Source organism: Eumetopias jubatus, unplaced genomic scaffold (genome assembly GCF_037043125.1).
Source record: "Eumetopias jubatus isolate StellerSeaLion01/CBP00866 unplaced genomic scaffold, mEumJub1_p1.0 scaffold_16, whole genome shotgun sequence".
NCBI classification, from domain to species: domain Eukaryota; kingdom Metazoa; phylum Chordata; class Mammalia; order Carnivora; family Otariidae; genus Eumetopias; species Eumetopias jubatus.
The window spans coordinates 86,654,913-86,669,351 of NW_028274822.1; the positions used below are offsets into that span (position 1 = coordinate 86,654,913).

Genomic DNA, 14,439 nt, shown 5'->3' on the forward strand with positions numbered 1-14,439 from the left:
TTTGCCCAGGATAAAGCACACTGGTGCTTCCCTTCATTAGAGTTTGCATGGGCAAGGGGGAGGACTTAGAATTTTTCCAGAACTACCTTTTTTTTTTTTTTGGTAGTAGCAAGGTTTGGGAAGCTTTTCTGCCACAGGGTTCTCTCACTCCTGCAGTCTCATCCTCAGGTTTGCCCAGGACCATAAGCAGTTCTCCCTGTAGGCAGCAGAGGGCGCTGGCAACACAGCCACCTCCCTGCAGAGTCCTGCAGTTAGAACTGGGCTCATAAGAGCCGCCAAACACCAGGCTTGGGAGTATTTCAGACCCCACACTAGTTGCCAGCATGAGTGGTTCCGATCAGAGGGCCTCTTTCTGCAGAGTTACTTCAGGGGGGAGCGCCCTCTGTCCATGGCATTCCTCTGGGTAAGATGGGGTTCAGTGCCTGATTTATTTGGATCTTAATTCAAGGATATGATAGGCACACAGAGCTCAGAAGTGCCCGATGTTGTCTTTCAGACCTCTTCTCTTCCAGCCGCTCCATTTTTGGTTCCATGCTGCCTGCTCCTGTCTCAGCACCTGCACCAGATCCCAACAGTCCACCTGCTCAGGTAGAGGGAGCTGGGGAGAGGTGGCCAGGGCTAGGCCAATGAATAACCATGCAGTCATAAGCAAAGTGCTAGGGCTTGCTAGATCTAGTGCTGAACACACAAATAATGCATAAAGACGTTATTCTAGCCCTCCTTGAAAGCAGCCATAGATCTCCAAGAGGTGGGAGCTCTCGGTAAGCCCGTGCTCCTGCCTAAGGCTCCATGTAACCTGTGTGCGGCGAACTCTGTTCTAACCAGTTAAGAGAGGATCAGCAAAGGAAAACACGGATCACTAATAAAAAGTTCCATGTATTTCTTTTGCTTCCTATGTAACAATTAACACAAGTTGGTTATCAGCTGCTGGGGTTGCAGAGCTGAGTGAGGCACGGCTCTTTGCCCTTAGGGGCTCTCAGGCTGGTACCCATATCTAGTTAGACACCAGAAACCCTGGCCCCATCTTCTTCCATCTGGCTCTGGGAAGAATTTCTTCTATAGAGACCGAGGTCTTGACAATTGATTCCTTAGAGCGTTTCCCTTTTAGGAAGAGGTGACCTCTAGAAGTTGATACATGAAACTGTCCTGAGGGAACCCCTTGAGCAGCTGTGCGCCAGGCTGCCTGTGTTCTGTAACAGAAGATGGCCGGGACTTTGGGGGGACCCCTGCTGGACTCTAGAAACAAGATATTCCCAGACCTAGAGCCAACTGTGTGCAGACAGTCACTTTGTCTGAGCTCTGTGTTATCATTTAGTCCCTAATGGAAACAAGACCCCTGCGGACTCCTGGAGAGACACAGCTCCATTCCCCCCAGATTAGCGGGAATGGGGACAGGAGCCATCGCCTTGTCCCTCTGTCTGAAGGTTCTGCTCAGGTGCCCAGTGTACGTTGTTGGACTTTGTGGTGTGTTGTACCAGGAAGTGACAGCAAGTTGTGTGATCCAGCATTTGTCCTTCCTTTCTTAGGAGAGCATCCTGTCAACCACCACTCTCCCCACCATGAGCCTCCCTGATGGCCTCATAGCACCTCCTGCAGCCACCACCCTCGACCCCACGGATAGGCAGGGCTGTGAACGAGATCCCCGGCCTGGAGACCCCTTTATCCAGCCCACAGACTTCGGTCCTCCTGCACCGTCGCTGAATGTCCCTCAGCCTTTCCTCCCTGTGTTCACCATGCCCTTGCTGTCTCCCAGCCCTGCCCCAGCACCTGCTTCTCCTGCCCTGCCTTTAGCCCCACCACCCCCTGCCCCTGCCTTGAGCCCCTCGGCTCCATCTACCTTCCTACAGCCGAAGTTTGCTGGAGCCAGCAAGTCACCCTCCGTCATCACACACACGGCCTCTGCCACCCTCACCCATGATGCGTCTGCCACCACCTTCAGCCAGAGCCAGGGCCTTGTCATCACAACCCACCATCCCACGCCCTCAGTGTCCCCCTGTGGCCTGGCACTCCCTCCGGTCACTCGGCCGCCAACTGCCGGACCTCCCCAACCCTGTTTAACTTTTGTGCACCCCAAACCTGTCTCTTTGACTGGGGGGAGGCCCAAACAGCCCCCCAAAATAGTGCCTGCTCCCAAACCGGAGTCTGTGTCCGTGGTATTGAAGAATGCTTGCATTGCCCCAGGTGAGTCAGGTGGAGGGAAGCCAGAGTCTAATCTCCCCTTCCTGAGGGATATTTCCCTGTCCCCAAGGCTTGCAAACTTGCGACTCACCCACACTGGTGAAACAAAAGGGTTCCAGTCTACCACATGTGTGTGATCTAGTCTGTTGTCTACTTTGTGGTCTTCTTTTCAAATTAGTCTCAACCCAGTTTGAAAAAGCATGGTTCAGGTGATCTCTTTCCTGGGTCTGTAATCTGTCCCCTTCAAGGAGAAGTTGCAAAACAAATGTCAGGTACCCCAGTGGTTTTGTCTCTCCGTGCCCTGCGGTGAGGAAGGCAATGTCTGAGCAGCAGGAGAGGGGTCTGCACTGCTCCTGGGGAGCCCTACAGTGCCTGGGCTCAGCAACAGTAGTGTCAGAAGCAGGCCCCCACGACTCCGGGCCTCACCCTCACCTTCTTGTTCTGGCAGCTGCCTTTTCAGGACAACCACAAGCAGTGATTATGACATCAGGCCCTCTGAAGAGAGAAGGGATGTTGGCTTCTACCGTGTCGCAGTCCAACGTGGTCCTTACGCCTGCTGCCATTGCCCGGGTGAGGGAGCCCTAGACAGACCCTCCGTGTCCTTATCACCCCAGCATGGCCCTGCTCTTGGGTGGTCCTCACCTGACATGACTCTGGTCGGGGGTGATCTCTGTCTCCTGTGTCACCTCAGGCTCCTGGAGTTACGGAGTTCCACAGTGGCATCCTGGTGACAGACCTTGGCCACACCACGAGCAGCCAGCCAGCCCCTGTCTCTCGGCTCTTCTCTCCAAGCGCTGTGCAAGACTCCTTGGTGAAGGGCGAGCAGGTCCCTGCCACGGGTTCCAGTGAGTGTGCGCTCCAGTCTGAATGGTTGGGACTTCGTGAGTAAAATGAGCATGCCCATACCTGGGTCAGGGAGACTGCCCGTGGGGTTCCCCGGGATTGAGGCTGGACTTACAGGATGTGCAGTGAGGTCTTAGAAGCCTAGTGGCCCACGCTGGAAGTGCTCAGTGTAGTGCCAGATCATCCACAGTAGCAGGAAAGTGGCAAGCGTGTGCGGGGCAGGCAACTAATGCACTTGGGGAACACCACTCTGACCTCCTTCATAAAGGCCTGGCTCTGAGCTACCAGTTCTGATCCAGACAAGGGATTGAGGCTGTCAACGCTTTCCAGAAAATGGAAACCACCCAGGCTTGTCTCCACATCAACGTGGTCATCCCTTAGTTTTCAAGCACCTCACATCATTGAGCCCATTTCCACACCGTGGGCCTTCCATTGGCAGGACTATCGGGGGAGAACTGATTTTGCCCAGTGAAGAGCCATGAAGCCAGAAATAAAGGATTTGCCCGAGGTTGTGTGTGCCCCTGGCGGTGGGGGTAGAACCAGAACCTAGGCTTCCTCCTTTCAGATGCCCCATCTGGGAGGGAGACCAAAGGTGCCTTGTCTCAAATAAAACCTGGGCATGGTTGCTCCTGGAGCTCTATGGTAAACAGTTGTCTTCCCTGAACAGTCAGGAAGACCTGAGGAGGAAAGGTCTCTGCCTACAGAGATCAGACAGTAGAGGGACTTGTCCAAGGAGGTCGGACGAATAAGGGCCTCCAGTCTGGAAAGCTAAAGATGAAGACTAGTTAAGAGTCAGGCCCCTACAGTGGTGTAAGTTAGGGCTCAGGTAGCCTAGTGTTACCCTGTCTGCTGAGGCGCAGAACACTGGGTGTTGGAGCTGCGTGGGGAAACTGAGCAGCAGGGCAGGGAGGTGGGCAGCGCCACAGAAAGGAGTGCACTGAGGCTCTCTAGGCAGGCAGGTGGGGCAGCCCCAGAGGTTCTGGGGGCCTCCTGAGAGATGCCAGTGACCAGGGCATGGCTGGTGTGGAGTGAGCGAGATTGAAAATACAAGAAAATGTGTATGTAGAGTTGAAGGAACAAAAATAAACAGATACGTGTACTTGACACACAAGGTAAGAACTAGAGCCTCGCAGAGGCTGCGGAAACCGCAGGTGGCCCCCACGAGGCTTGTTAGTAAGCTGGGTTAGCAGTTAGGCCTCCTCTCAAAACTCTCCGTGTCCGCAAGACCTGTGGCTGGCCAAGCTCAGGCCATGTTCCTACCCCACGTCCAGCCAGCCTTCATCAGGCCTTGTCCATACCTAACAGAACCCTCCTTGGGATGTTGGCAAGGATTTCTCCAGTTTTTGCTCTGGGGTCGCTGTGGGAGGTTCCGGATGGGTTTCCAGGGTTTGGGACTTGTGGGGCTTCCCTTACTGGGTGAGCTGCAGCCAGCCGTGTCCTAAGAGGAGTCTCTGTTCTTCTCAGGTCGAGATTGCCCAAACTCAGGGCAGGCCTCTCCATGTGCTTCAGAGCAGAGCCCTAGTCCCCAGTCTCCCCAGAACAACTGCTCAGGGAAATCAGCAGACCCCAAAAATGTGGCTGCTTTAAAGGTATCACAGGTCTCTCTTGGGTCTTGATTTCCTTGGAGGGATGGGGGGAGGGCACGGAGGAGAATATCAAGGGACCGTTGGGGCAGCTGCGTCCCTTACTAAGGACACACAGGAAAGGAGCAGCACAGACCCGGCTGGTGTTCCAGCAGGCTAGGGTAGCATCAGGAACCTGGATGTTTGCTACTTTATCTGGAGACAAGGTCGGCTCCTCCCATTCCCCCACCTGCTAGCCGGCCCTGAGCCCCGGAACCAGCCCTGAGCCCCGTAGCATGCGGGAGATGGCGGCTGGAGGAACTGGGTCAGCGGGGGAGTGGGCCGAGGGTGGCTGGGAAAGGCTGATCAGCAGTGGTCATGGCCCCTGCCGAGGGCCTCCACTCAGCAGGCAGGGTTTTCTAGCAACCCTGTCCTGCCCCTTCACGGCTCCTGTCGCCCCTCCTTCCACTTACTCTCTAGCCCCTGAGCCGCAGGTTGGGAGGGAGGGGCGGTGGCCCTGTGGTGCACCCTGTGTCACAGCGACCACTCGATTCCCCAACAGAACCGGCAGATGAAGCATATTTCAGCTGAGCAGAAAAGGCGCTTCAACATCAAGATGGGCTTTGACACCCTCAACAGTTTGATCTCTAATAATTCCAAGCTGGTGAGTGGTGTCGGGTGGGCGGGGAGCCCCTGTGTTGGCCTCGGCACCGGCTAGCCAGGCAGGGTCGCCGTGGCTGCCGTGGTTTGACCCTGCCACCCCTGTCCCAGACCAGCCACGCCATCACACTGCAGAAGACCGTGGAGTACATCACCAAGCTGCAGCAGGAGCGGGGCCAGATGCAGGAAGAAGCCCGGCGGCTGCGGGAGGAGATCGAGGAGCTCAACGCCACCATCATGTGAGGCTGCGGGGGTGGGGCCCGGGGCTGGTGCCTCATCCTCCCAAGCGCGTGTCCCAGAGGCAGGAGGGTCCTTTGGGCTTTTGTCATCCTCCTCCTGAGGCCTCCCCTCTTGGGCCCGCAGTGACCAGCGGCAGCTGGCCCTGCCCACTTGGCGCCTCAGGGTCCAGCTTCATCGCTGGCCGCTCTGAGCTTCCTCTGATTCTTCCTGTCGTTGCAGCTCCTGCCAGCAACTGCTTCCTGCCACAGGAGTGCCCGTCACCCGGCACCAATTCGATCACATGAGGGACATGTTTGATGAGTATGTGAAGAGCCGGACCCTACAGAATTGGAAGTTCTGGATTGTATCTTTGGGTTTGCTTTGCTTCTCCCGCCCCCCACAAATGGTTGCTGTTGAGTTCATCCAACAGGCAGTGCTGGTTTCTGCCTCGGTCAAGGGGCCTGGCCTGGCCCGTGGTGGGAAGGGGGGCTATTGTTGGTGACCATCCAGGCTCGGGGCTTCCTGGGGAAGCAGAACAGATCAACTTTGCTCTCTCCGTGCTTGGGAAATAAAGATGCTTTATCGCGAGGTGCCAGAGCCACCTGCTGAGGCAATGCTGTAGGAAGGAGGTAGGATCTAATCCGACACATCCTGGCAGCCATCTCCGGGGAGGGGCGAGTACTGCCCCGTGAGATAGATGGGAAACCAGGGCTCATAAATCACTAAGCGGCAGAGTCAGGATTTGAAACCAGCTCCCTGCAGGTTGTTATCTGCGTTTGGGCCACATGGTCTTCGATGCTGTTATGAGGCACGTACATCTGCGTGCTGGGGTCCATCTCTGGGGCCAAAGCCCGCCTGCGCTCAGCCTTCCAGATATCAGCAGGGCCCCTCTGGGGGACAGCCCCTGCCTTGTCCGTCCCCTTTCAGCCACCTCTCTGCCTCAGACAATCTACACACATGGTAGGTTGGCCATGTGTCTTCACCTTCTTGCTGACAGACTGAAGAGACAGCCGTTTAGGAGCAGAGGATTTTATCTGTTTGCACTCTAATGGCTGGTTTTGAAGAGAGGGATGACAGACCAGACAGCAGCTCTGTTGCCTCTGCTCTGCCCGGCTTTCCCAGCCTGGCTCTGGCCCTTAGCACTGATGGAGGTGGCCCGGCTTACCCAGCCTGGCTCTGGCCCTTAGCACTGATGGAGGTGGCCCGGCTTACCCAACCTGGCTCTGGCACTTAGCACTGATGGAGGTGGCTCTGGCCCTTAGCACTGATGGAGGTGGCCCGGCTTACCCAGCCTGGCTCTGGCCCTTAGCACTAATGGAGGTGGCCCGGCTTACCCAACCTGGCTCTGGCCCTTAGCACTGATGGAGGTGGCCCGGCTTACTCAGCCTGGCTCTGGCCCTTAGCACTGATGGAGGTGGCCCGGCTTACTCAGCCTGGCTCTGGCCCTTAGCACTGATGGAGGTGGCCCGGCTTACTCAGCCTGGCTCTGGCCCTTAGCACTGATGGAGGTGGCCCGGCTTACTCAGCCTGGCTCTGGCCCTTAGCACTGATGGAGGTGGCCCGGCTTACTCAGCCTGGCTCTGGCCCTTAGCACTGATGGGGGCGGCAGCTGGGATGAGCCAGGACCTCTTTGGTAAAGTGGCACATTCTTCATCATCAGCCTCAGCTCGGGGGCCCTGGGCACAACCGTGGCTCAGATCAGGGAGAAAATGGACCTCATGCTTTTGCGGATTTGCTTGCCTAGGATGGTTTGGGAGACCCGCACAGAATGTGACTAAGAGCCAGCACGTGTGTTTATCACAAAAGACAGATCTCCTCCATCTCTAGACAGCTTCTATTTTGTGGTCTGCCGTGTGCTTCTGCTCTTCTTGCAGGTATCCATAGACCGCTGGCTTTCATGTCAGGGTGCTCGGACCTGTTCCACACTGAGGAAACGTCTGTGTCCCTCCCTGCCTCCGGCCTGCTCAGTGGTCACTAACCTGTTGCTCAGTTAGAGTTAGATGGAAAGATTTCAGGGGAATGTGAGGGTGCATCTTATCTAGATCACACTCCCTCATCAACTGTACGTGGTTACTTGTCGTCCCTGGGGAAGTTGGTCACGGGCAAGACCGTAGCTGGACTTTATTCTCCTCACCCCCAGTTACATGTCTGCCGGCCTCCTCCTTGCTTATCTTTTCTTTAACCCATGTGCCGTGCAGTTCAGTATCATTATCAAGCCGCTGTTTGAGTCCTTCAAGGGGATGGTGTCCACCAGCAGCCTGGAAGAGCTGCACCGGACGGCGCTGTCCTGGCTGGACCAGCACTGCTCCCTGCCCGTCCTCAGGCCAAGTGAGTCGGGGGCTACGCAGGGGCCGCGGCATCACGGGGGCTCGCCAAACCCTTGAGGATAGTCCCAGGGAGAGGAGGGCCTTTGCAGACAGTGCCGTGGCAGGTCCAGGCGCCCCCACGAGCAGCTGCGTCAGCAGGAGGCCCCGGCCAGAGAGGCCGGCTGCAGGACAGGGGCATGGCCCCTAGCGCCTCTCCTTTACTTCCTGTCATCGCCGTGCATCCATGTGCTCAGGTCCGCCTTGCATTTATTGAGCACCTACTGTTCACCAGGCCCTGTACTTTCAGATGTTTTCTGATTTAATTCTTAGAACTAACAAGGCTGCGCCCTTATACTGAGGTTATAGAGGTGGACAAACGGGAAGAGCTTGGGGTTCCCTGCTTGTCTGCAGGAGAGGAGACGGGATTTGCAGTTATCCTAGGGGCAGAGAGGCTTTGCCGGCATCTGTCCCTCAGTGGCGCTCTCCTTCGGTGACATGAGAATTACCACACGGGTTTGCGCGGAAGAGCGCGTGTGCTGTCCACGGTGGGACCTGAAGCGGCCGTGTGTGCCTGTGCCCCTGGGCTAACCTCCCCCTTTCTTCCAGCGGTGCTGCACACCCTCCGGCACCTGAGCACCACCACCTCCGTTCTGACAGACCCGTCCCAGCTGCCAGAGCAGGCGGCAGAGGCCGTCACCGGAATCGGCAAGAGATCGGGGGAGTCTTAGCGGCGCCTGGCGGGCACGTGGCCGCGCAAGATGCCATGGAGGCTCTTCCCTGCCCGCGGAGAGGGTGCTGCACCCCATGCCTCTCCTGACGCAGAGCTCAGGGCCCCCCTCCAACTCCACCGGCCCACTGGGCCACTCAGAACACTGCGCTCAGGTCTGAAGCAGGTTCGGGTCCTGCCGACAGCAATAGCCCGTCTTTGGGAACCCCTTGCTGTGAACTCTTACTCATTGACCTCAGTCGTGACCTCCCCTGCCCTCAGGCAACCCAGACAAAGTCCCGTCCTGCTGGTGGTCTGCCGGGCCCCTGGTGCCTGAGCAGGGAGTAGAGGGGACAAATGGGGCACGGCCTGCTCCTGGGAGCTGGGAAGCGTAAGGGTTCCTCTTCGGTTCTGTCCTCAGACTTCTGGATGTTCGCTCCTGTCACCCCTGGGCACTCGGATGGCGCTGCTCTGACTCTCCTGGGGGGCAGGTGGAAGGCACTTCCCTTCCTCCCTCAGACTCTGACCTTGTAAGTAGGTTTGGACAGCTGCTCCCACCACACAGGCCGCCAGGGAACCCCGGAACCCGCGTGCGGAAGCGGTGGGTGTGCACGCTCGCGGCGCGAGAAGGATCGCACATCAAGGCAAAGCTGCTGCTCTGGCTCGGAGACCCCTCGGGCGGCGCCGCGGGCGGCCTCGTTCTGTTCTGCCGGTGCTGCGGCAGCCACCGTCGGTGGCTTGAGAACCATGGTGGGGACTCCGGCGGGGCCTCAGTGGGCGCCACCTCACCGCATGGCCCTTGTTCTCCACCTTCCTCCAAGCCGCAGCCTGGGATGAGCCAGCAGCCTTGGGTGCATGCTCACAGCCCTGAGAGCGTGGCGTTTGAGAGGCCAGACTCCACGGTGCTGCCATGGGTCTGTCGCCTTGCCTGGATGGTTCAGCCGGGAGCCCCAAACCATAACAGTTCTCGGACCAAAGATGTCACCACACCCAAAGTCTGTCCTGTGTTGTGTTTGGAGGAAGAAATTGAATGTTGATGGGCAGCCCTCTGAGGCAGCCAGCCTCAGAGCTGTCTCTGGGCATCTTCCAGATCATACGGTGAAGAGTTACACTCGTGTTTGATTAAGGCGGAGGGATATCTGGAGGCAGCGGCCTGCTTCTGAACATGGAATTGTATTCGGGGTGTCCAGGCCCATCCTCTTGCTCTATGTGCAAGAGGAGCTGCAGATGGAAGGGCGGGTGCTCTCTCTAACACTCAGGAAGCCCAGCCAAGGGTACCTCCTCGTTGAAAGAATGTGCTTTTAACGTCCTGCTGTGAAGTTCAGAGGCTCAGTGGACTTTCCATTCAATCTCTGTCCTCCCTGCCAGAGATGGAGCCTGCACAGTGCTAGGCAAGGCTGGAAACGCTGGGGTAGGCTCTGGGGGGGGCGCTACTGAGGGCAACCTCCTGCAGCTTGGACCCATTTGGAGGCTCCCGCGGGTTCCTGGAGGCCTGCTGAAGGTGCTCGGGGGCAGCCAGCCCTGCCTCAGCCTCAGTTGATGGAGGATGGCAAGGGTGACGTCTCTCTGCCGCCGGCTGTGCCACCGTCTCTCCTGCAGGTCACCGACCAGTCACCTACTCCCTTGTCTGTGCTTCAGCCCCGCACAAGAGCAGCTTGGCGGCAACCCTCAGTCTCTCCAGAAAACGTGTTTACAAGCCTCCCAGATCACTCCCCTGAGGGGCGAGCACAAGACAAGGCTGGGCTGATCCTTAATGTCCACTGGGAAATGGTAAGAGAACTCATCCTTCACCCCAGGATAAACTCGGAGTTGCCCTTCCAAAGGGGAAGACCACCATGGTAAGAACTCACTAGGGTCAAAAGGAAAAACACGAGATATCCCCAGGGCTTGTGGGGGGTCATGAGCTCCGTCCCTTCCCCAGTTCCTGTGCCTTTGTAAACCACGTGAGTGGCCGGAATGCTTGGCCCACCAAGATCTCTCCTAAATGAGCAGCCTTCTCCCCACCCGGTGCTGGGTGTCTTTTTTTTTTTTTTTTTTTTTAACTCTGTGGGATATAAATTTGGCCTCTTGCTTCTTCGGCCTACCTCTCCTTCTCTTCCTTTTGCTGAATTAATGTTCATGATTCTGTTTTGTTAAATATTTAAGGCTGTTGGGTCACATGAGACTTTGAAGGGTGTGTGTGTGTGTGTGTGTGTGTGTGTGTGTGTGTGTGTCCTAGCAGACTGTTAATTAGATGCATGTTTTTGTTTTGAGACATTGACTTAAATCCATTTCTCTTGGTGCTCACGATTACCACGGCTATAGGGCCACAAAGCTGTATCTCTTACCACAGACATGTTTCTTGTCCCAGAATCATTTCTTACTTTGGAATCTTGCCCGATGAATCTGGCCAGACAGAGGGGCCCAGCGGGGGCGCAGGGACAGCGAGATCACCCTGCCAGAGGCCTCCAAGGCGTGCTGCCCACAGGGCCGTGCTTTGTTTACACTCATTTTCACCCCTGCTCCTGCCTCTGCTCCCATAAAAGAAACTTTAAAATGCTGACACTTTGGAGAATAAAAAAAAAAAAAAATCAATCTGAAAAGGAAAAAAAAAAAAGCCTGTCTGGCACATAAATCTTTGAAAAGCATTTCTGTGAAATCTTTCTGTGCCATCAGCCCCCTTCACACTCCTGCCTGCTCTTTCACGATGAGTGGGAAACGCAGGGACAGGGCAGGTGCCACCGCGGGGCTTTCTGAAAGTTGGCGGGCCCGTCCCTCCCAGCTCAGGCGGGTTACACTGGCAAGTCGCCCCCCTAGGGGGGCCCCAGCCCATGCACCCCCGCTGCTGTCCAGCCGGATTTTCTCACACAAAAGCAAAGGTCCCAGCGTCAGAAGTTAGAGTTAGTGAGGTGCTAGCGGACGTCACTGGCCCTTGTCAGGAGGAAGGACCGAAGGGCAGGGAACCCCCAGCGCCACCCTATTCTTGGAGCCTCCGCAGGAGGAGGGGTGGCCAGTTGTCGCCCATGTGCCCTTGGGCACCCAGCTTCATCCGCTTCCTGCCCTTGTGACCTGACGGTTGGACCGGAAGGTATTCCTGCTCTGGCCGATAGAAATATAAACTTAGACTGAGCAAGCATGGCCCCCCAGGGTAGTGCCAACCCCCTTTGTCTCGACCCAGGTGAAGGGGTCTGGTGGCAAGTGACCTGAGAACTAGAGGAACGAGGAGCAAGTCCATTGTTTGCAGGATTACAAGCTGGCACGGTCTAGCTGAAGCACACGGCATGGCACCGGGCTGTCCTCAGTGCTCCCTGCCCCATGCCCAGGACCCCCACACTTTGATGGATAAGCTGGTCCACTCTCTCCTCTCTCTCTGGTGGAAAGTTGCCTTTCCCTAGAGATGCCCTGCTTCCCATTACGCACCTTGCCAGTGACGAAACCCACCCACCGCTCGTGGGAACTTAGCTTTGCCAAGTGTTCCCTCGGTCATGGTCTCATTGGAGGAGAGAGCTGGGGTGCCCTGGTGTGAGCAACATTGGCAGCCGCAGGCCCGAGTCTTCACCTCGGTGCCCCGATACCGCGTATGTCGAGGATTTTCACCAACGTCTGAACATGCACAAGGGGAGAAGGGGGTTGGAGGGTGGAAGAGCTTGGAAGCTCAACACCTGTTTGTAACTTTCAGTAGTCTCCCTGGCCTTGACCCTCTCGGATCGGACGGACGGCAAGAGCAGGGAGAAGCCTTAGGACTTAACTGTGTACCTCCAGAAACTGCCCCGTTTTGTTTTCCTTCTGAGGACTTGGCTTTCCTGGCTCATCACGCGGGGGGCTGTTTCCTTGTCGGGGTTTGCGAAAATCAGCCTTTGAGAAAGAAAAGGGAACTTTTCATGTTAAATGTTGGCTTTGATTCAGTGTGTGTGTGTCTTTGTGTGCGCGCACGCATGTGCACGTGCTTGCACAAGCCCGCCTGTGTGTGTTTACTTAATGGAACTTTATTTTTGTGAAATTCCTTCCCAAATATGTAGCAGAATTCACTTCCATCTCCCAGTCAAACTTTTGGTTTCACAGTCAACCCTGGGCACCACTAATTTGAAGAATTGCCTTCTGGGTTTCTAAACAGAGGTGTGCTCCTCCCAGGGCTTGAGATTGTGGAGGGTTTGGGAGAAACGGATACATTTCTGTAGAGTTTGTCCTGCAGTTGAAGGGTATGAAGGGCTCAGCCCAGGGACACACAATTCCTAGACTGTGTTTCTCACAAGGGAGCTTGAACACAGCCTCCCCCCAACAACGCCCTGCTGTTTCTCTACCCGAATCTTCTCAGACGGCCCGCGAAAGGGAACCTTGTTCATCTACTTATTTTGTAACATCACAGCTGAGCCACCACGGCGTTCTCTTCCTTTGCCAGCTTCCAGTTCATTGTGTAAATGGTTTGTTTTTTCTGTTGTGAGCCTTGGTGATTGTGTCAGGGCTCCGTTAGGAGACGGTTTCCCCTCGTGGTCCGAACAGCAAAACCTGAGAAGAGCCTTGTTACTCGGAGGCTCCCTCAGGCCTGCACCATCCAGAACACCACCCTCATGCTCCGCTGTCAAGAAGCACGTTTCCACCAGCTGATTTCAACACTACAATGCAGTTTTAAAACTATATTTGCATCCGAGACAATAAAAAGCTGTATTTTTTGAAAAGCCTGTGATGTGTGGTCTTAAATGCTACCGTGTTGGGCTGTGGAAATGATGATACTGGGAGATCGGAACAAAGTGATGCTCAGACTGGCTTACTCCTTCCAACCTTGGGCGGTAGCTTCAGCCTAGGGTGAAGGCTTGGGGGAGAGAGGCCCCAGGTGAGTAGGGGGTCCTGAAGAGAGGCTGCTGGAAGGACCCATGTCAAAAGCCCCAAATCACCGATTCTCGCTGTGAATTCACCAGGGTCTGGTGCTCCAGGCCTTTCCCGGGTGGACAGAGTTCAGTGGTGCTTGTACAAACTGTCATGTCCTCATCTGGAACCCAGGCAAATGGCACCTGCCCTGCACACTTGAACAGGGTGGTTGTGAGGTTCACATAAAATCCTGTAAGGGGGCTCGGTAACCCATGAGACACTGTACTTAGAAAGTGTAGGTTCTCGTCAGTATGGCTAACACTGACCCCAGTGCTGAAAGTGTTCTAAGTCCAGGTGATGGCCCCAGGAGGCCGTGGTCTCCTGGCTAACCAGGGACCCAAAACCGTAGGAAAAAGCAGGTAAGTTGACCAGCAAAGATGCCCTTTGTTGATCTGAGAAGATATGGATGATCTCTGTTCATTTTAGAAGCTTCTCTTTTTTCCATACATTATTCCTGCACCCACCACCCCCCATCTCCCCCACCTCAGCTCCTGGTGCTTGAGAGGCGGACGCAGTGAGCTGAGTCATGCTACCTCCTGCAGGCAGCCTGGCCCCTGCTGGCTTGTTTCACCAAACAACTGCCCAGATCCAGATCTCTGACTGAAATGCCGTGGGTTGACAGACAGGCTCTTGTCTGATCAAACCCGATGCCTCCCCCAAACGAAAAAGTCTCCATGACACAAAGCAAGATTTTGGGTCCTAAAAACAGGAGGCCCTAGAAAGAAGCAAGTGATTCACGGACTCTTCTGGGCTGAAAAGCTTGATTTCCATTGAGCAACAGATGTCTGCTTTGCTCTTCTGAAGTTTTCGAACCCAGCTCCATGTTACGTATGGAATCTTAAAAGATGCTCGGGACATAATTCAGAGAAGAGGGTTGAGTTTGGATAGACTGGGAGGGGGAAGACGGAGCAGAGGGAGCAAGACCAGGGCGCTGGAGACTGTCCCTCTGCATCAGGCCCTGGGCGCCTCGGGGACATGGACGCCCCTGGATAGTTCTCAACCTGGCAGTGTGGCTATTCCCATTTCTAGAAAGAAATGAAAGTACTTTCCAAAGTATCAAGGCCACGTGGATCAGGAAAGGCTAAAGGGTCATTTTTTGTTTTTGTTTTGTTTTACCTTG

General features: G+C 55.7%; 1 protein-coding gene across 2 annotated transcripts in view; it reads left to right on the forward strand.

The window, feature by feature from the left end:
- MLXIP (MLX interacting protein) overlaps positions 1-13,129 on the forward strand; it is a 60,094-nt gene extending 46,965 nt beyond the window's left edge. Inside the window, exons 8-17 of one of the 2 annotated variants that reach the window (XM_028116508.2) lie at positions 497-588; positions 1,527-2,181; positions 2,627-2,748; positions 2,870-3,059; positions 4,486-4,610; positions 5,146-5,247; positions 5,355-5,482; positions 5,703-5,826; positions 7,661-7,790; positions 8,375-13,129. In XM_028116508.2, the coding sequence (XP_027972309.1) occupies positions 497-588; positions 1,527-2,181; positions 2,627-2,748; positions 2,870-3,059; positions 4,486-4,610; positions 5,146-5,247; positions 5,355-5,482; positions 5,703-5,826; positions 7,661-7,790; positions 8,375-8,496 (1,790 nt within the window). In that variant the 3' untranslated portion in view covers positions 8,497-13,129. The remainder of the gene's footprint in view (positions 1-496; positions 589-1,526; positions 2,182-2,626; positions 2,749-2,869; positions 3,060-4,485; positions 4,611-5,145; positions 5,248-5,354; positions 5,483-5,702; positions 5,827-7,660; positions 7,791-8,374) is intronic. The other variant, XM_028116509.2, reaches the window with a different exon arrangement.
- Positions 13,130-14,439: the final 1,310 nt, after the last annotated feature.